This window comes from Neovison vison, chromosome 6, assembly GCF_020171115.1.
Source record: "Neovison vison isolate M4711 chromosome 6, ASM_NN_V1, whole genome shotgun sequence".
Lineage (NCBI taxonomy): Eukaryota > Metazoa > Chordata > Mammalia > Carnivora > Mustelidae > Neogale > Neogale vison.
Window position 1 is genome coordinate 170,100,582 of NC_058096.1, and position 21,205 is coordinate 170,121,786.

Consider the following 21,205-nt stretch of genomic DNA (forward strand, 5'->3'; position numbering starts at 1 on the left):
CCATTTTGGTTACTGTTTCTCAAATCCCTTGGATCTTTCACAGTTGGAGGCATGGTCTCTGGTTAATTGATCCATTCGCTTGATTAGCCCACCTGACCCCATCAAGACCTTTTCCTTCACAGCACATAATGTTGGGTGCTATTAGCACAGTGATTTCATGCTCTGCAACCCATCCGACTTCCCAGAGTCTGCAAGATAAGCAGGATCCTTGAGATTTGCTGTAGTCATAGGCACAAAGGGGTTCCAGTCCCAACCTTATCGCTTGCCAGCTGTGTGACCTCAGAAAAGACATTTCACATTTCACTCTTCTAGGTCTCCTCAAACTCCCCTACCCTTTACAGTAAAATTCTTATGAAGGAGCTGTCAACCCTTTCTTCCCTTCTCACTTCTCATCCAATGAACAACATAATCCAGTGTAGCTTCTGTCCCTATCTGGACCCTGGAACTACTGTCAGGATCAGTGGAGTTACCTGGGTGGCTTAGTGGGTTAAGGGTCTGCTCTCCAATTAATCGGGTCATGGTCCCAGGGTTCTGGGATCCAGCCCTGCATCGGGCTCCCTGCTCAGCGGAGAGCCTACTTCTCCCTTTCCCACTGCCTGCTTATCCCCCACCCCAAAACCGCCACTTGCCCGCTCTCTATGTCAAATACATAAAATCTTAAAAAAAAAAAAAGATCAGTGATGACATCTGCATTGTGTTCAAATTGTGGAATCAAGGTGCAATTTCTTTAATCCTGAAATGTGATTTTTTAACAACAATCTTAAAAACAAAATCTAAGTAAGACAAAACCAAGAACAATTTAACATTAAGCAGATTAACCTAATGATTAGAAGTGTGGATTTTGGAGTCGAATCCCCAAACTCTCCCTTCTACAAATGTAAAATGGGGGAAATAAGAGAACTACCTCACAGAATTGTGGGAAGGAGAGTAAAACCCATCGAATGATAGCTGTTACAGTCTCATTGCTATATTACTCTATACATTCACGTGAGGGAATTAAGAAGTCTCTGTTTTGTTCCCGCCTGGCCACGAAGAGGCGCACTTAGCAGCAGAACAAACTCGGGCGGAAATAATTTAAAAAAGGAAAAAAAACCTGGATTCTTCTCCGGAGGAATGGCTTCAATTTCTGGCGGAAGTGTATGCTCTCCCCACAGGTCTTAGAAGCTCAGAAAGAATTCCAAATGTTCTATGTAGTCCCAACAGCAGGTACGAAAAATTGTCAGTACTACTCGCAGATATTAATATCTAGGAAAACAAAGGTATCCCTCGACTTTTTTTTTTCCAGTAGTATTTCTCTGACGTATCTTTCTTTTCTTTGAAGGACGAAGAACCGGAAGTCCTCTTTTTCCCCCGGCCAGGACCGAGAGGTTAAGTCCCATCAGCCCTCGCGCGCCAGCCTCCGGTCTCTTCCTCGGCGCTGCCTGCGGAGGTGGCAGCCATCTGTTACTGGGTGAGTTTTAATCGTTGTCCATCCGCATCTGTGCGGTCTTCATCTCTTTTTGTCGCTTCGTGGTGAGGAGGCTTACCCTTCCATGCAGTCGTCTTGGCGGGCTTTGTCCTTGTCACTTGGCTGGTGTATGTATGGGAACAGCGAAGCGGCCCAGCCGATGATGGAGGTTCGCTTCCCAGGGCCACTTGCCCTTCTACGGAGGCTGCCTGTTGTCTCTCTCAGTGTTGCGGACAGCTTGTTTGAGCTCTGGGAGTGACGGTCGCCCTTCGGGTCTAGCCTGAGAGAGCTTGTCAGAGCCGTGGAGCGACCAGAAGGTTCGGGTGTGATGACGAATACTCGAATCACCTTGGTCAGTGAAGTATGCCCGCGTGTATTTTCTCTTTTTCGCTGACGGACGCTCCTTCCTCTGGTTGATCTTGGGGTTGCTGCTGCGGCCGGATCACCTAACAAAACAGACCAGCCACCGTGAGCTGCGAGTCGATTAGTTCCGTTAACAAATGCTGATGGCGGGTCAGGCTCTCGGGGAATATAGAACCGCGTCCTGCGAGGAAATCGTGTTGCGGGCGGGGTGCGTTCATTTATCGAACGCAACGTTCGCTGCGCACTTCACCAGGTGTTAAAGAGGCGGTGAGGAGACTAGAACAAAAAGTGTGCTGCAGGAGGAAAAAATGGGGTGACCGGGAAGTCCGCTTTGAGGAGGGTTATAAATTGAGACTCGGATGATCTCCAGGTAGAACGGAAGTTCAGAGGCCTAGAAACATGTTCTGAGTACATCGTGGTTTTGTAGGCCTGTGATGAGGGAATTGAAGAGCAACAGTCCTCAGGGAAACACAGGTATCTCTTCAGGTCTGCTTGCGTTCAGTCACTGCAGGCATTCAGTGTGCGGTATCCTTGCCATTTTACAGATGAACTAAGACCCCGGTTCTTGTAGCCTGCCCAAGCTCTGCGTATCTAAAAGGAAATTGGACTGTCTAGGGTTTGGGATACTAGAAGTGGGATTTGCTGCCCTGTGCAAGTTGAGAACATTTGGGGTCGATTTGTCTTAGATAAGCTGTTAGCATTCTTCTTGGCTTTAGGGGGTGATGTGACCCTTGACCTCCCAGGATCGCGTCTGGAGAGTGGTTAGTATTCTGCCAGCTTCGGAGACGGGAGGGAAAGCAAGCCTGGCAGAGGTACCCATTCCATTCCCAGTTTGCTCAGTAGCTGGTGATTGGAAGACACTCTGCAACAATGTTCAACCCCTGTGCAGGAAAGCCTCCTTCCAGGACTGCTTGACACCATCTCTGGCTCTTTCTTGAAGGCATCATGGCTGCCCTCAGACCTTTGGTGAAGCCCAAGATCGTTAAAAAGAGGACCAAGAAGTTCATCCGGCACCAGTCAGACCGATATGTCAAAATTAAGGTATATATCGTCCCGGGATGGAAGTACTTGTTGGGGTGGAGGAAAGAACTCCTAAATGGACTTCTGGACTTCTGGCATCACCTGGTCCAGAGAGTACCTTTGGCAGATGAACAACTCTGGTTGGTGGTAGAGCTTTCCAGAAACTCAAGTCTCCCTGAGTATGCCTTACTGGCACTCAGTCACTTCATTATAATATAAATTGAAATTTAAATGGCCGGGGACACTTGACTGTTTTGAGGTGTCTGGAGGCCTGAATCATTTTAGGTGGTCTCAAGACATTAGATTATCCTTATTTTTATGATGCGAATCTTCAGTGCAGTGTTGAAACCCATGCTCTTCACTCTTCATCTTAACTTTATATATAGCCTCTTCACATTCAATCAGTATGTAGTCTGCTTTTCCTTTGTTGAGTGTGGATGTGAGTCTATTCCTGGTAGTCAAATGCAGGAGCCCCTGTTTTTTCCACCACAGAATATGAGAGTGTGTGTTTGTGTGTGTGTAAAAAGGTGTAGTGAAATACTGTAACCCAGATAGCTACTGTTTGGCATATTTCCTTTTCATTGAGTCCTCTTTTTTTCTCCAAAAGGAAAAGTTGTTAGCAAAGACACTAACCCTCCTGTGTTTATTTCAGCGCAACTGGCGGAAGCCGAGAGGCATTGACAATAGGGTGCGCAGAAGATTCAAGGGCCAGATCTTGATGCCCAACATTGGTTACGGGAGCAACAAGAAGACAAAGCACATGTTGCCCAGTGGCTTCAGGAAGTTCCTAGTGCACAACGTCAAGGAGCTTGAAGTGCTGCTGATGTGCAACAAGTGAGTTGGGTCCCACCTCTGGGTTAGGTGTCAGAAGTCTGCATCTGTGAGCATTTTTGGTAGGGACTCTAGCATTTAGAAGAGTTGTATATTCTCTCAGGAGCTTAAAGAATGCTTGTTGGGGACTTCGAAGTATTTCCTTTGCTGGAGTAGGGTAAGGGAACTTACCTGAAAAGTGTAGAGACCTGAGATCTGGAAAGAGAAGGACTTTGCCCAATAATACAAACACTGGTATCCTTTTGGCAGTTCTTTGCAGAACATTGCTCTGTGTGGAGATGGGGTGGGGGGATATCAGATACAGCCTCAGACCAAAGGGGCACTTAGTGCTGTGGCCAGGGGTATCTTCCTTCAGAAGGCTATAGGGTTGGACGAGTTGCCTGATAAGGAGCTCTATTCTGAGATGGAGAAAAGGAGGAAGACTTGGCAGGCAGAGGATGACTTGCACAAAGTTGTAGAGATGCAAGAGTGCACGAAGGGTTCACAGCATTACTTTGAAGTATTTTGAGAAAGTTAGACACTTTATGAGTGCCGTGTGAGAAAGACTGCTGAGGCCAAAATTAGGGCGGTGGGATGAAAAAACATTTCACCCAGGAAGTGATTAGGATGCTTTGAATCTGGTTTGGAGGGAATGGTGTTTCTTTGGTAAAGCAGAGGACGGTTTTCTTCCTTCCTGTTAAACAGAAGCTGAAAACCTGTTTTCTTAATTAGGATGTGGAGAGTGTGACTAACTATAGGACCTGTGTGTGCTTGCTTACAAAGATCTTTCATCTGTAGTGATTGTAGGCGCAAGTAATAGAAATAAACGAAGCTATTATTCTCACTTTGGTTGAGTTTTCTAGGTTGGGAATTTAACTGGGTGTTGGGATACTGGAAATTTTCCTTTGAAAATCCTTAGGTGAACAGAGGAATTAGGGGTGGCTGCCCAAACCCCAATTAGGTGGATGGAAAATTGTGACATAAAGATGCAATTCCTTTTGTGTAGCAGAAATGCTGCAGTGCTGGTGTTGCTGGTTACCAAAAAGATACTCTTAAATAGCTTGGCAGTTTGTATCTGGAGCCATAGAAATACTTGAAATCTATGACCTTTAATCCACAAGTTCCATTTCTGGATGCTTATCCCTAAATAAAAAGCATTTTGAAACATTTGAACAGTTGTTCAGTTTGAGCAGTTGAAAATACTATTTGTAAATGATGGGAGTATAAGCACTGGGTGGAATGTTACATGTGTATTTGAAATGATTGTCATGTGTCGGGAGAATACCTGGGCAGACAGAAGTATTTAAGATAATACATAGAGTGATTGATTGGTTATTAAATACGCATGTGGACATGGACTTGAGGTATTTTTGGAAAAACCTTTCAGTGTTGAAAAAGATAATTGGAACATTTCAAAATACAGCTACTTTGAGTTTGAGTGGACTCCTTTATAGAAGATAATTCTTTGGGTTTGCTTGTCTCACACTTAAGCTATTTTGCTAGAATTCTTAAAAAGAATTTATGTATGTTCATTGCCTGATTTAGTCACTGCTTATAGCTTTCTTTCTGTCTTTGCTGAAATTCCTCCAGGGGTAGAGCGTCCTTTTTAAGATTTTTTATTTTGGGGGCTCCTGGCTGGCTCATTTGGTAGAGTGTGTGACTCTTGATCTCAGGGTCCCATGCTCTATTGACTGAGCCAGTCAGATGCCCCGAGAGTGTCTTTTCTTTTTTTTTTTTTTTTTTTTTAAGATTTTATTTATTTATTTCACAGACAGAAATAGGCAGAGAGGCAGGCAGAGAGAGAGGAGGAAGCAGGCTCCCTGCTGAGCAGAGAGCCCGATGCGGGACTCAGTCCCAGGACCCTGAGATCATGACCTGAGCCGAAGGCAGCGGCTTAACCCACTGAGCCACCCAGGCGCCCCGAGAGTGTCTTTTCTTAATCTGCTCTTAATGGTGTCATAACTTTACTGAAATGTTCTCATTAGGCCAATTTGTTACCGAACTGGGGCCTGATGCAGCTGTGAGGAATGAGTAGATTAGAACAGGATCTGCCAGCCAGATACTCAGGAAATATTATTGCTGGGTGACTTCAGGCAGTGTTACTTCTCAATTTGAATTTTGTCTGCAGCAGTCAAACAAGTAAAATGTTAACGTCTAGGCCAGGAAACCCATGGCTTAATCAGACTGTTGGATTCTCCTCCTGCTCTGCAGAAAGTTTCAGAACTTTATGGGCAAGTCCAAGCTCCCTGAGACTGCCCTGTGTTGGGCAGGTTGACTGTGAAAGGATTGGGGGAGAACGTTTGAACTTGGAATCTGGGACTGAGCCATCCTAGCCCTGTCCATTTCTAAGTATCTTACTTGGGAATTCACTTGAACCTTTAAGGGTCGTGGTTTGTCTGTAAGAGGAGGCAATACCTGGATTACAAGGCTGCTTGTAAGGATTAAATGAGGGGACAGTGAGTACTTCTGTCACTATCAGTAAATACTTGAAGAGTCCTACTGCTGGTACCATGGAATTAGGAAAGTTAGGATTTGGGACTGTGTGGGTCTTGTTCATCAACTTTGCCAGAGCCCTCGTGGCTCTGGAGGTAGTTTGACCCAAAACTGCTGCCCTCCCAGGGAAACTCCAGAGCATGTGTTCATCTGGCTTGCTCCATACTCACTAACTGCTTCTCTTCCAGATCTTACTGTGCAGAGATTGCTCACAATGTCTCCTCCAAGAACCGCAAAGCTATTGTGGAAAGAGCAGCCCAGCTGGCAATCAGAGTCACCAATCCCAACGCCAGGCTGCGCAGTGAAGAAAATGAATAGACAGCTTGTTGTGCACGTCATATTTGTGTTAATAAAACCATAAAACTACCATCTGGCATTTCCCTCCTTGGTGTCTGCATGGAGATTATTCTTTTGCCCATTAATGCTCTGGAATCCTCCATTTGGAAGGGGTGGGTTTATAAGGATACTTCATTCTTCATAGGGCACAGGCCTCTGGTGCCCAGAGCAGCTTTATCAGCTCCAGTTGGGGCTGGGAGAGACTTGGGCTCAGACCAAGGAACATTCTAAGGCTTGATTGAAGGACCTTGCAGCTCAGAGCAAGTAGTCATCCTTAGCCTCACTTTGTAAATTTGGATGATGGTCACTGTATGTAGTTCTTGTGAGGTAGCCTCTGAACAAAAACATGACAGGATGATGCACAAATCCCTCTACGATTAGCCTTGGATGCCTGAAGATAACTTTCGGTCTCCCTTTTATAACCCTCCCCCAGCTTGCTACTTCAGGTAACTTAACAGCAGTTTCTGAAGGCTGGGATTCTTAACATCGTTGGGCCTCTTGATTGGTACTCAGGATTTAACAATCAAGCTGCCTTTTTTTTTTTTTAATTTATTTTTTGACAGAGAGAAATCACAAGTAGACCAAGAGGCAGACAGAGAGAGAGAGAGAGAGGGAAACAGGCTCCCTGCTGAGCAGAGAGCCCGATGCGGGACTCGATCCCAGGACCCTGAGATCATGACCTGAGCCGAAGGCAGCGGCTTTACCCACTGAGCCACCCAGGCGCCCCTCAAGCTGCCTTTTTGACCACAGCCCTAAACCTTTGGCCGCAAAAGCTAGAATTTAGCTATGTGAATTACAGGCATACTTCTCGAGACCCTGTGGTTTGGTTTCAAACCACTGATGAAGCAAATCAAACGCATTTTTCTGGTTTCTGAGCGCATATAAAAGTTATTTATACGGTTATAATTTATTATGTGCAATAGCATGTCTAGACAATTCATACCTTAATTTAAAAATAAGTATTGCAAAAAATGCTAACCATCTAGTGCAAAAGTGCTAAACATATTTTGAGTTGTGATCTTTGCTGGTGGAAGGTCTTAACCTCCATGTTGATGGCAGCTGACTGATCAGGGTGGTGGCTGCTGAAGGCTGGGGTGGCTGTGGCAGTTTCTTAAAATGAAGACAATGAAGCTGACTGCATTGACTGAGTCCAGAATGATTTCTCTGTAGCATGATACTGTTAGCACTTTACCCAAGAACTTTCAAAATTGGGAGTGCCATCTCCTCAGACCCTACCACTACTTCATCAACTAAGTTGATGTAATATTCTTCAGTTCTTTGTTGTCATTTCAACAATCCAGCATCTTTAGGAGTGGATACCATCTTAAATTTTTTACTCATAAGCAATTCCATTGAATTCTCACAAGATTGCCGCAATTCAGTCCCATCTTCAGGCACAAGCAGTAACATCAATGATCACATCACCATAACATAATAATGAAAAAGTGAAACAGTCTGAGAATTAACAAAATATGACAGGAAGTGAGCAAATGCTGTTGGGAAAATGGTATTGATAGGTTTGGCTGAACACAGGGTTGCTACAAAGCTTCATTTTGTAAAAAAAAAATGCAGTATTTGCAAAGCACAAGAAAGAGGCATGTCTATAAGGTTATGATAGCACTTATCTAAGAACTGGCAGCGAAGGGCAGGATAATTGGGGATGTGGCATGAGATACTGAAGAACAAGACAATCATTTATAGGGTGTTTTTTTTTCCCTACCAGCCAGGTCAACTGAGCAGAAATACTAGCCTGCCTTAACAATTTTCTTGGCATGCTAGCCATGAGTGGATTTAAGTCCCTTAAATTGGGTATGTAAATTACAGGTTGCCTTCATCCAGTTCAAAGCCTGGTCTGAAACATTTGAGTTAATTGTTGGGTTGTTTCCATGATTTCTTTAAATTGACTTGGGAAGTATACAGACAGTGGTCTACTGAGTAGAGGAAGTGTGCACAGAAAAAGTAACACTAGGTCTGTCCTTTATTAACCTGGGATAGCACAGAAAATTCTTTAGCCTATTGTTTAATATTTGTGTCTTCAATACTAAAAACTAGAAACATCATGTTCAAAGTCTTCCTCAGGACACAAACCAACTGTTGATACCTAGGTGGGTGACATAAAAGATGGTCTGTACTTTCTTGGTACTTCTTTCCCAGTTAGCTACTTTAAGAGTTTAGAAATTAGAAAAAAAAACAAACTAGATCTAATTCCCTATCTTGGCCCCCCTCCCCCTGCAAAAAAATTTCAGATTCATTACTGCCAATTAGAAAGTGAAGCATTTTGAATTCTAAAATGTTAAAGCTCAGAGAAGTAGCTTGACTCTTCAAGATGCCCACCCAGCACTAATGTTTGGCCTATAAGATCAAGTTAAGTGAAGAGTGGGAGAGGTGTGAGTGACAAATCTGGGACAATGGTGCACAGAGAGGCCAGCCGGCTGTCTCCTAACTTTCTGCAGCTGTGACCATAAGAGTATTTCTAAACACTACTTAGTCCTTAGTGAGGCAGGGACTCCCTGCTTTGAAGGTACAGACCGCCCTGTGTGAAGTCACGCATCTGTGTTTGTGTGGAAGGGCTTGGAAAATGTCCGTGCCGTTTCCTTGAATGACTGTCCTGAGTTAAAGGGCCCAACTGTTGGCAGCCCTGCAGCTCCTGCTGGGGGCCTTGAGTTGGGGGTCCCTGGAGAAGGCACTGTAAGCCCCAACCAGGAGCAGAAGGGCCCCCAGTGAGATGACAAAAGGGCAAAAGTAGAGAAGCGTGTGGTGGGCAGGGGGACAGTGAGGCCTCCGGCTTGGGTAGGCCTCCTTCTCTTAAGTAAGGGCCCACCTGGGGGCAGAGTTGGGGGGTACTAGCTGAGCTCCATCGAGTCTGTGTTGGGGGCTGAAGCAGAATCCTTCTGGATGCTTTCAAAGAGGGCAGCAAGTTCGGGGTTGGATCGGATTTGGGAAGAGAAGTCAGCCATGATGGGGCTTTTCCCTACTTCTGGGATGGTCAGCAGGGCGGCCACTGCCCTCATCGCAGAGCGTTTCAGCTCGTCTTGCTTCTCAAATTCCTGCTTCACAGAACCAGCTTTGACCTAAAGTAGGAAAACAACAAGCCATCCTTTATTGAACTTAGCATCACATCACAGCTACCTCACTGGTCTCTGGATTCGTCCCAACCACCTGTATCCTTCCCAGTTTAAACCACAGCACACTGTGGTTCCAGCCTCCTGAGGTTTCTTCTGCACTTTTACCCCAGTGGGTTTCCCCAGAGGGGAATTTTTTGTCATTAAATCAACCTCAAGGTCACCTAGGGGGCCTCCGACCAACCAATCTAAACTGCCCACCTTTCTTTTTATTAATAAATAACTGGATGGTGATAAATGCTGTGAAGTGTTCAGTTATCTCCTTCCCCTGACAGGATTCAGCCTATCTTTTCTTACTGTGCTTAAAACAGACTCTTGGTACCATGACTTAACTCAAAGACTGTATCACCATGACAGTCACCTTGCTGGCCTTGTCCCCCCTCCACTCCGGTGCCTACCCCTGCAAGCTAGTCTGTGCAGGAAACCCCTCAAACTGCCTTGCCTGTCTTGTTTCTTCATCCCCCACCCTCTCCCACTTAGAGCATCTCAGAACTGCCCCACTCCTTATGAAATAAAGTCTGGATTCCTCTTGAGGCTGCTGACTTGGCCCAGACAAAAACTCTTCCCCCTCAAGATTCCAGTGTAGAGGTTAAGAGCTTGGCACTGGGGTTGGACAGTCTTGAAGTCTGCCCTGTAAGCGCTGTGACTTCAGGTTGTCACTGCAAGCTGCACTTCCCTTTCTGTATGGAAGAGCCTCCTTTCCATAGAGTTGCTTTGAGGGTTAAATGGCTTAACACAGGTCCATATCCCCTGCTCTGAAACCCTTGGGGCCAGGTGTGCTTTTGGAATTCAGGATTTGGTGGGGGTGGGGGGTGGGGGGTGGTGGTGGTGTTAGAAAGAGGATAGTGTGCAGACAACGTGGTATAATATCATGTAATCAAATACAGGAATATTTCCATTACTATATGAAAAATAAAAGAATATTATGCGTGTCACAGCGAGAGAGAAAAGCCATAAATAGCCTCAGGCCAGTTCAAGTCAAGTTTTGTTGCCAAACAAGTTCCAGAGCTTTGTAGGTTTCAGCAGATGAGGGATTGTAGACACAGATGCAGCAAGTTCTCAGTGCCTGACAAACAGCGTCCTCTGCAGCCATTCCGAGTGGCCTATATGTGGGCCTCAGATTGAAGCTCCTCTTGCCATCTGGGCTGAGTGAAGGGGGGTCTGCAGTCCTTCCCTGGGAACTGCGATCTTTCTCCATGCCAAACGGCTCAAAGAAAATTAGAAATGATTTGGCCACTGAAACGGTCAAGACTGCAAGAGTCCTGCAGAAACACAGCTTCTTTTTACTTCATACCCACATATGTTACAAAGGGAAACTTACAAGGCAGGTTTCTATCTATTAAGAAACCACCAATTTTGGGGCGCCTGGGTGGCTCAGTGGGTTAAAGCCTCTGCCTTCTGCTCAGGTCATGATCCCAGGGTCCTGGGATCGAGCCCCCACATCGGGCTCTCTGCTCAGCAGGGGAGCCTGCTTCCTCCTCTCTCTCTGCCTGCCTCTCTGCCTACTTGTGACCTCTGTCTGTCAAATAAATAATAAAATAAATCTTTAAAAAAAAAAGAAACCACCAATTTTAATGTTTTATCCACAGAAGATTTTATTTTATTGGAAAAGGTTTTGCTACTTGAAAATCACTGTTCTGTGGGTATCTCTCCTCCTTAAGCTCCAAACTGAAATACTCTACTACTTTTTGGTTAAATCCTACCCTTTCAAAATCCAAGTTAGTTCTTTTAGTCACCAGGTAATTACTGGATACCCACCCCCTGGGTATGCCAGGCTCTGTTCCCAACACTGCATGTTGCCCCCAGGCCTCTGGCTCCGAATCCCTCCCCTGGATCCCTGAGGCACTCTAGCTTATCAGCAACTCTGCCCTGTATCAATCAACCAATCAATGGTTTCTATCTTTCCAAGAGTCTCACTCGGTTTCCCAATTAGGATGTGGGAGTAGAGGGGGGAGCCTGGGTGGCTCAGTCGATTAACTGTGTGCCTTCAGCTTGGGTCATGATCCCTGAGTCTTAAGATGGAGCCCCACGTCAAGCCCCCTGCTCAGTGGGGAATCTGCTTTTCCCTCTGCCCTTACCCCATTCATGCTCACTCGCTCTCTTGCTTTCTCTCAAATAAATAAATACAATCTTTAAAAAAAAAAAAAAAAAAAAAAGGATTTGGGAGTGGGGAACCCACCAGGTTCAATGTTGTATCCCTAGTACCTTGCAATGAGGCCCAGCACCCAGGGAATGTTTAATGAATGAAAGAAAGAGCCGGGTTTGAATCTCAGCTCTGCAATTTACTAGCTGGGTAGCCTAGGTCCATAACTTCACCTCTCTGAGTCTCTGTTCCCCTGTGTATACAGTGGTGACAATAAGAAGTGCCTTACAGGAGGACGATAACAATGAAATGAAGTCCTTCATACACCACCTGGAAAGGGTAACTGTGAGCAATCTGCAGGTGTGCCCAGCGCTAAGTGGGGTAGGGGGAGGAAGGTACCTTGGCGGTGCAGGTGGCCCTGAGTGGCTCAATGAGCCGGTCCACTCTTTGCAGAACAGGTGCGGGACACAGGGTAGCCAGTCGGGCGAGCATGATGAAAGTCAGCATCTACCCAGGAGGAAGAAGACAGAGTTCATGGTGAAATGGCCCAGGACCAAAAGGAACAGAGGCCATGGAAGATCAGGGGCTCTGGTTCCAACACTTGGAGCTCAGGTCCAAACTCTAGCACTAATTCCCATCAGGGCCCTGCCCGAGTCTCTCCTGCTCTGGGCTTCAGTTTCCTTATCTATAAACTATGACTGGCAATGGCTCCCATGCCTGGCTGACCTGGGGAGGATCAGACGAGAAGAGGCACCAGGGAGGGGGCGATTCTCCAGCTCTGATGCCCACAGGGCCAGGCAGATACTGGCCATGAGTGAACAGGGCCAGAGGGCAACTGGGCAGGAGTCAAGAGCCCATACTCCAGACCTCAGCTCTCAGCTCCAGCCAACTGTGGCTATGGGAATGTGGCCCCAGCTGACAGCCTGCTTTCCAAAGACACTCTGATTTTCATGGAAGATCTCTCAACTTTTAAATGTTGACACCCAGTTAAAAAGCAAACAAACTACTGTGTGAGCCAACTAAACACATCCACAGGCCTGGATGCAGCCTGCTGGAGACTAATGCTGACCTCTTGGGAAAATGGTCAAGTTTTCTTGGGAAAATGGTCAACCAGTGCTCCACACCATAAAGGATGGTTGTCTGGATTCTATGTGCTCTACCCAACCCCTCCACTGTCTACCCTTCCCTGATCCCCCCACAACCCATGGCAAAGGAGGGCGACCAGGGCCACAGCAGCAAAGAGCACAGCATTACACAGCACAAGCTGCAACCCAGGGCTCCCCCACTGCCCAGCTGGTGCCCTTGAACCCACCAGCTCTCTGGTCTCACCCCTGTAAAGTGGGCTACACCATCCAAGGATACAGTGTAGACTCAACAAGATAACTCTAGGGGCTCAAGACATGTCATACCCACCCTCCTCAACACCAGAGGGAGCCCAGACACTGAGGTCCGAATGTGGCACTGATGTCAGGCCCTGTCCCATGCTCCTGGGAGGACAGACAAGAGGATGATGGGGCCAGAATGGGTGGAAACAGGATAGCGTGGGGAAAATGCCTATAAAAACAACTGGCTCTTATCAATCGACAGTGAGGCCTGGCCATCTCTCACATCACTGCGAAGGGATCGACTCACTCTTCTCAGTGCGGCCAGCATTCCATGACCAGAGGTACCAGCTCACTGATGGGTGGACATTCAGGAAGCCACCAGCTTTCTCCAACCCCCACAGAGCTGGGAAGAACAATCTTGAACATAGAAACTCAAAACACATTTCGAGGAGTGAGTCCAAAGGCTCTGTTTATGGAGACGGAACTGCTAGATCAAGAATGTGTCAAAGAATTCTAAATGTTTCTCCTTATGGCTAAACCATCCTCCAAAGAGCTCGCCCAGTGTAGACTCCCACCAAAGGTGTTTGAGAGCTTGGCTCTCTTTCTTTCTGTTTTTTAAAAGATTATTTATTTATTTATTTGACAGAGAGAGAGGGAGAGAGCGATCACAAGTAGACAGAGAGAGAGGAGGAAGCAGGCAGGAAGCAGGCTCCCTGCTGAGCAGAGAACCAGATGTGGGGCTCAATCCCAGGACCCTGAGACCATGATCTGAGCCAAAGGCAGAGGCTTAACCCACTGAACAACCCAGGCGCCCCAGCTTGGCTCTTTCCCTGATTGATAATCAGGAAAAAATCAGGCTCGGTCGGTTAAGCATCTGACTTCAGCTCAGGCCAGGATCCCAGGGTCCTGGGATGGAGTCCCATATCAGGCTCCCTGCTTAGTGAGGAGTCTGCTTCTCCTTCTGCCCCACCCCTGCTCTCTCCATCAAATAATACATAAAATACTAAAAAATAAAATAAAATAAAATAAGAGGGGCGCCTGGGTGGCTCAGTAGGTTAAAGTCTCTGCCTTCCGGTTGGTCATGATCTCAGGGTCCTGGGATCGAGCCCCACATCCAGCTCTCTGCTCAGCAGGGAGCCTGCTTCCCCCACCATCTGCCTGTCTCTCTGCCTACTTATGAACTCTGTCAAATAAATAAATAAAATCTTTTAAAAGAGAGAGAGAGAGAATAATGTGGTTATCTTTATGGGGGTGCCTGGGGTGGAGAGTGGGGGACAAACAAGCAGTGGGCCCTAGTGGTGCTCCTCAATATGGGGTGGGTGCTGTTCTGGCTGGGGGGCCTGTCCTACCCGGATATCATAGTGGTCCTTCAGGCCATCCTCCACGTGGTTCAGGAACTCGCAGATGTCCAACCGGCCCAGGCAGCTCTCAAGCAGCGAGTACATGCACTCAAAGGCTGCCTTCCGCACGTCCAGCCCGTCGTCCACTGTGTGCTTGAAGGGCCCCATCTCCACCTGCAGGACGGAAGGATGACGAGGGTTATGGGATGGGACTTGAGGGTGTAAGGACACCTCCCTCAGTCCCTGCTGCACACCCCACCTTCCTTGTTCGGTATTGTGTTCTGTCGCCGAATCAAGCCTCATACTCTCAAGCCTCTTGCCTTTGCTCAGCCTGCAATGTCCTCCGATGATAACAGTAACGTGGGTGTCTGGGTGGCTCAGTCGGTTTTAAGCGTCCGACTTGGTTTCAGTTCAGGTCATAATCTTGTGGTTGTGGGATGGAGCCCCGCATCAGACTCTACACTGAGCCTGGTGTCTGCTTCAGAGTCTCCCTCTCTCTCTCTCAGCTTGCTCACACCCACCCTCTCTCTCTAAAATAAATAAATAAAATCTTTAAAAAAACAGTAACAATAATTATTATGGCCTACGGAGCAGTGATAAGATGCCAACCACTGTGCTGAGTGCTTGACAAATGACATTTTACTCGAGCATCACAATGGCCCTAGGGAGACAGTATTACCAATAACTCCATTTAACATATGAGGAAACTAGGCTCAAAGAGGTTAATTAACTCACCCAAGAACATACAGCTAGTAAGTAGCTGAACTAGAATTAAAAAACCCAGCTCTCTGATGCTTTTAACCACAAGGCTCTGTGCTTAATGGTAAACTGCTTCTCACCCCTAAAATCCCCAGTTAAAGGTCCCCTCTTTTGGGAAACTTTCCAAACCCCTCTAAACACAGTCACTTCCTCGTCAGCAATGCCAGGTGGTTCAAACCTTTTTATTATATCATGTGATGACAGCTGTTAAGTCACCTTTAATCTCTGCTCCTTAAAACCTTGTTTAAGGATTTAAGTCAGTGAAATAATTGGCAGAATGGGTGTCTCTGTCCCTGAGGAGGGCAGGAGCTCCCTGGTGGCAGACACCATGTCTGGTCCAGCTCTGATCCTGCCACCCTGCCACCGGGCTGGCCCTCAGTGAACCCCTGCTGATTGCTGAGTGATAGTAAGAAGCATCAATACCTACTGAGGCCGACGGTGCGCCAGGAGCAGTTCTGAGCCCCTGCAGGACATAACTCATGGAATCTCCTCCACGATGCTCTGATGCAGATACAAATTAGTCTCCTCATTGTGCCAAGAAGAAAACTGAGGCTCAGAGTGGATGAAATGGTCCTACGCTCCCATGCCCAGGGTCAGACAACCGGGAAGTGGAGGAGTGGGACTTGATCAAGGCCCCAGGTGACCTGAATCCTTGCCACAGCCCCACTGATCAGGCCCAGGGCTTCCTGCTCTATGCCTCTCCAGCCTCACCTCTCGAATGAGGTCCCTGCGGATCTTCGTCTCCTGGTAGAGGAGGGGCAGGATGTCATCCAGCAGGTCCCGGACCAACGAGGGCTTGTTGTGCACAGCCGAGTTGAAGAAAGCCAGGGTGGCGCGGCGCACATTCAGGTCCGGGTCCTGCAGGCTCTCCATAAATTCTCCTGATGGAAATATGAGAGGGGGTGTGTGGGACGGCTGGGCCAAGACACAGACCACCTCCACCCCTGACCTTGATTACCTGCGTAATGGGCAGACTTGGCCAAATGGGGGCAAATGTGTTCTGAGCATCTACTTTTTTGCCAGGCACAAGTACTCAGAGCCCAGATAAGAATGTGAACTAGAGTCTGGCATGGGTTCAAATCCAGGTTCCACAACTGCCTAACTATGGGACCTTGGATAGCCTCAGTATCTTATCTATCAACTGGGAGTAAGAACAGTACCATAGTGGAGATCTGTTTTTAAGATTTAAAATGTAGTGACGTGATACACACACACACACACACACACACACACACATATATATTATATATAAATTTTTATTATACACAGTACATATTTATTTTACATAAACTAAATCTATATAAAATATAAATACATAGAAGACGGCGTGGCACAGACCAAGGATTCTATAAATGGTAACTTGATATTATTATAGATAGGGCTTTTGGAGATCAGAGAGGTGAAGAAACTTACACATTCACCCAGCACTTCTCTGAGTATGACTTTTTATACAGTTTAGAATTTTTAATAACTACATTAATGTTCCATATGCTCTGTAAGTAAATAAAATCAAGAATGAGGTGAGTCCCTAAAGAAAAGCATAAAAAATAACAACAACCAAACCCCTAACTATATTTCAAATGATTAACATAACCATCAGGTTATGACAGAGTGAAACAAGTCACCAAGTATCTTCTGAGGTATTTTGGTTAGATGCCCTCAAGCTAAGAACAAATGCTGACTTTTCAACTATAAAGGTTAGCAATTCTCAGTCTACTTTCTGTGTATTCCAGAATACATATCTTATAGGTAGTAGGAGGTGAGTTTCACCCTGTAAGAGAAGGGTATGGAATGGGAAGGAAGGAGGCTAGGTGGAACCCTGCAGTGCTGGACTGGAGAGGAGGTAACTCATGTCCATGTGTGTCTGTCTGTGTACACACACTCATACACACACACACACTCCTCAGCTCTGTCTCTGAGGGCCTCGCAGCGGTGGCACCCCAGTAGCAATGAGCACACCTACAGTCCAGGTTTTGGGTCCTAAGTATCATTCTCCCCTCAAAAGGAATCAGGGCTCCCTGGAGAAATGGCCGATTCCTGAGCTGGGGCAGGAAAGGTTCAAGGCGAGTCTAGAGCATCTTATTGTGCCAAAAAACCAGAATATGTTCAAAGGATGATGAAAACATGCCAAGAGAACCTTGGAACCATCCTGAAGGGCCCCCACTGGCCACACCTAAGACAAGCATGAGAGTCAAATAAATGAAGATGATAATAAATTAGAATTCACGGAATGAAACAGGAGTCCATGAGTCTATAATGACATGAATAAATCAATGAGTAAATAAATAAGTGGGGGAGAAGGAAAAGTTCTATTCCAGAGATTAGAAGGCAAACTAACAAATATGAAAGGAATGCTGGAATTGGAAGTCAGCATTTGGCAACTGTCAGAAATCACTGAGGCAGGAAAGAAACCACAATGGATGCTCAGTATAGTGGGCAGAAGTTTGATGAAGGGACACCTGGGTGGCTCAGCTGGTTAAGCATCTGCCTTCAACTCAGGTCATAATCTTAGGATTCTGGGATCAAGCCTCACATTGGGCTCCCTGCTCAGCAGGAAGTCTGCTCCTCCCTCTTACTCTGCCTCTCCCCCTGCTTGTTTTCTCTCTCAAATAAATTAATAAAATCTTTTTTTTAAAAAAGGAAACATGATGAAGAGGATATTTCAACAGATTCAAAAATACTTACTCATTCCAAAGCAAAAAGTGATTTTAAAGATTTTACTTATTTGAGAGAGAAGTAGGGGAGGGGCAGAGGGAGAAAGAGAGTCCCAAGCAGACTCCATGCTGAGTGTGGAGCCTGATGTGGGTCTCGATCCCACGACCCCAGGATCACAACTGGAGCAAAAATCAAGAATCAGTCACCCAACTGACCGTGCTACCCAGGTGCTCCAGGAAAAAGTAATTTTAGAGTGGTGAAAACTGGATGTCTCCATCTTTTTTTTTTTTTTTAATATTTTATTTATTTATTTTTCAGAGAGAGAGGGAGAGAGAGAGAGAACAGGCAGACAGAGAGGCAGGCAGAGGCAGAGGAAGAAGCAGGCTCCCTGACGAGCAAGGAGCCCGATGTGGGACTCGATCCCAGGACGCTGGGATCATGACCTGAGCTGAAGGCAGCTGCTTAACCAACTGAGCCACCCAGGCGTCCCTGGATGTCTCCATCTTAACCAGGTGATCAGAGTTACCATGACCCGTCAAGGAGCAAACTGCCAATATGATGCACTGGGAAGAACATAAAATCTTTCAGCAGAGCAGGATTCAGACTGAGTTGGCAACCTGTGGCCCCTTGCACTGTGCCCTGCTGGCTCCTAGATTCCCCCATTCTCTCTGAGAACAAAACTGTGGGGTAGCTGGCAAGACCTGAGTCCAAGTTTCCTCCCTGAGCCTCTGCTTCTCATCTGTAAGATGTGGCTGGGTCTACATACCATGCAGGGAGCTGTGAGAGTGAACTGCGGTGAGGTGTATTAAAGGACATAGCCTTGTACCTGATACACAGTGAGAGCTTGAGAACTGGTTCAAACATACAATAAGAACCAAACACCCAGGCACACATCCAGGCTGCCAGGCATGGGCAGCTCAGGCACAATGAGGGAAGTCAGGACTGGCGGCAGTGTGTGCCCCCTGGGTAAGGGGAGGTGATGAATTGCTGCGGACATTGCTGTGGCTTCTGGACGTGTTCTCCAATCCTGAGCATGGCCATGTCTGCTGACCTCTGGTCTCCCCCAACAGTGCCCTGGCAAGTGGGGATCAGCACTCCCATTTTATAGCTCAGGAGGAGATGATCTGTCCATGCTCACACAGCCAGAGAGAAGCAGAGAACCAGGCTGCCAACCCAAGACTCCCCACATTCCACAAGGCTGCCTGGAGGAGAAGGGCCAGATGCCAGTGTGGTCCAGTGACAGGCCTGCAGACTCAGAGCTTTGAATGTCTGCCTTCTCTAGGAAGAGCCTGGTCCCACAAAGCCCCAAAGAGAGGGCTCACCAATAAAGGCTACTTGGTCTCCTCAAGACAGAGGGTTCCTCAGACAAGGGGTAAGCTGCTCCCCACTCCAGTGCATGCTCCCCACTCCAATGCAGCCCTACTCAGCTTTGTGCCCGCTGAGACCAGTGCATGTGAGAGGCTGGTGGTTTTCCACTTATAAGAGCCTGCATGTTCAGGGAGTACCTTCCTCTCGGTAATGGATAGGGTCTCTGAAATAACCTCAGAACCTTATCCCCATTCTACAGAGGAGGAAACTAAGGCTCAGAGGTGAGAAGGGGCATGCTAGGCTTACCCAGTGATTCAGTGCCAACAGAGGGATTTGAACCCAGGCCCCTACTTCCTGTCAGGGGAGTGAAGTAGTCTCCTGGGTCTCCAACTCCCCTTGACTCATGTGTAAGAAAAGTCAGCTCAGACTCAAAGGCTGGGAGGGGGTACTGAATGGGGCCGGAGGCAGAGAGAAGGGGTGCTCACCAATGAGGCTCTTCAGGAGGGGATCAATAGGATGGGGCTGGTCAGAGATGAGGAACTTGACTGCTGTGATAACTGTGCTCCGCGTGTGTGGCCGACCTGCAGGATGAGAGGAATCCGCTTAGTGAGTGGCAGGGCGGACCCTGGATACCCACAAGTCAGAAGGCACCAAGGCTCTCTGCCTCCCCAGGAGACAAAATGGGACCGCTCCCCTCTTTGGTGAAGTCAATGCTCCCATTTTCCTTGGCAGCCTAAAATTTATCCTTAAATTCTCTTGGCTATGACTGACAGGAAAACTCCCAGTTCTCAGGTAACCACACTGCAGGATGCAAACAGGGAACCAAGAACCCAAGACAGTAGTCAATCCACAGCCCAAAGACCTTTGCTCAGGCCTACGGCTGTTCTATTTTTCAGACACATTATCTCAATTAATCCTCAGGATGGTCGTGTAAATTAGTTAATAAATGGTAAGATAAATCAAAATGTTTCATTAAAATTATTATTTATCTCTATTTTACAGAAGAGGAAAAAGACCCAGAAAGGTTTAGTTCACATCTAAGGTCACACAGCAGATCCAAAATTCAATGGCTGATTCTGAGCCCTGGCAGGGCCCTCCCCCTCAGGCCTGCATCCCTCAGGCAGAGGCAGGTATGCTCCAGGCAAGCTGAATGCCAAGGGGATGCCAACAGAATTCAGAACACCCCCGAAGCTTGGTAATGGAGAAGACACTTAATTTTACTTTTCTGCCTGCTGAGTAGAGAAGGTGAAGAAAGGGAAGGAAATATAGCTCCCGTTTCGGTGAAAGGAACAAATCAGAGGGGCTCGCTCCTCTCCTCCCCAGCACACAGCAGTGATGGGTTAAGGTTGTTTCCATCAGGCAGACTTTACATTCAAGATTCGGGGGAGAAGTTTACATTTGGTGCCGGGGTGTGAATAAGGGAATGAGTTAGTGACTTTGGACTTGCAGCTTTTCCCCTCTTACTCTCTCTATTCTGACTGGCTCCTAAGAATGTTCAGGGTGGCTGATGAAGACATGGGCAATAGAACAGGATTAAGTGAATGTGAAATGAGGAAAATGATGGGGCACCTGCGTGGCTCAGTTAGTTAAATGTCCTACTCTTGGTTTCAGTCTTGATCTTAGTGTCATGGGATTGAGCCCTGCTGTTGGGATCCCTGTTCAATGGGACGTCTGCTTACGATTCTCCCTCTCACTCTTCTCTCTGCACATGCTCTCTCTCTCTAAAAAATACATCTTTAAAAAAAATTAATTAAAGGGACACTTGGGTGGCTCAGTTGGTTAAGCATCTGCCTTTGGCACGGGTCATGATCCCAGTATCTTGGGATCGAGTCCCATGTCGGGCTCCCTGCTCAGTGGGGAGCCTGCTTCTCCTTCTCCCTCTGCCTGCTGCTCCTCCTGCTTGTGTGCTCTTTCTGGCAAATGAATAAAGAAAATATTTTTTAAAATTTAACTATAAAATAAAATGAAAAAAAAAATGAGGCTGAGGAAAAATATAGGTAGGGAAGTGAGAGGAGGACTCAAGTGAGGGCAGGGAGAGCCAACTAGGAAGTCTCACAAATTTGCTAGGAGCATGCCACGAATTTGGCTCCAAGCTTCCAGGTGGCTAAAAAGGAAATGTGACCGGTTAGCTGGCTCAACAGTGT

At 46.9% G+C, this 21,205-nt stretch overlaps 2 protein-coding genes and 1 non-coding gene across 6 annotated transcripts in view; 2 read left to right on the top strand and 1 right to left on the bottom strand.

Moving 5' to 3' along the window:
- Positions 1–1,166: 1,166 nt before the first annotated feature.
- Positions 1,167–6,500, top strand: RPL32 (ribosomal protein L32). Of its 2 annotated transcripts, XM_044252953.1 has the most exons (5): positions 1,167–1,206; positions 1,322–1,450; positions 2,751–2,851; positions 3,483–3,664; positions 6,322–6,500. In XM_044252953.1, the coding sequence occupies exons 1-5, from the start codon at positions 1,182–1,184 to the stop codon at positions 6,449–6,451; spliced, it is 567 nt and encodes a 188-aa protein (XP_044108888.1). In that variant the 5' UTR covers positions 1,167–1,181; the 3' UTR covers positions 6,452–6,500. The 2 variants fall into 2 exon arrangements, with proteins under 2 accessions (XP_044108888.1, XP_044108890.1); XM_044252955.1 differs by lacking the exon at positions 1,167–1,206 and having other exon boundaries at positions 1,392–1,450; positions 2,700–2,851.
- On the top strand, positions 2,544–2,683 carry LOC122911064. The gene has a single exon (XR_006385389.1). It is a non-coding gene; the product is annotated as a small nucleolar RNA SNORA7 (small nucleolar RNA).
- A 1,286-nt stretch (positions 6,501–7,786) lies between the features above and the next one.
- The window catches only part of CAND2 (cullin associated and neddylation dissociated 2 (putative)), a 33,913-nt gene continuing 20,494 nt past the window's right edge, over positions 7,787–21,205 (bottom strand). For 2 of the 3 annotated variants that reach the window (XM_044252958.1, XM_044252956.1), the window contains 5 exons: positions 19,547–19,642; positions 15,810–15,979; positions 14,349–14,513; positions 12,074–12,181; positions 10,451–10,798 (listed from right to left, as the gene is read on the bottom strand). In XM_044252958.1, the coding sequence (XP_044108893.1) occupies positions 10,565–10,798; positions 12,074–12,181; positions 14,349–14,513; positions 15,810–15,979; positions 19,547–19,642 (773 nt within the window). In that variant the 3' untranslated portion in view covers positions 10,451–10,564. Of the gene's footprint in view, positions 9,541–10,450; positions 10,799–12,073; positions 12,182–14,348; positions 14,514–15,809; positions 15,980–19,546; positions 19,643–21,205 lie in introns of those variants that run through there. The other variant, XM_044252957.1, reaches the window with a different exon arrangement.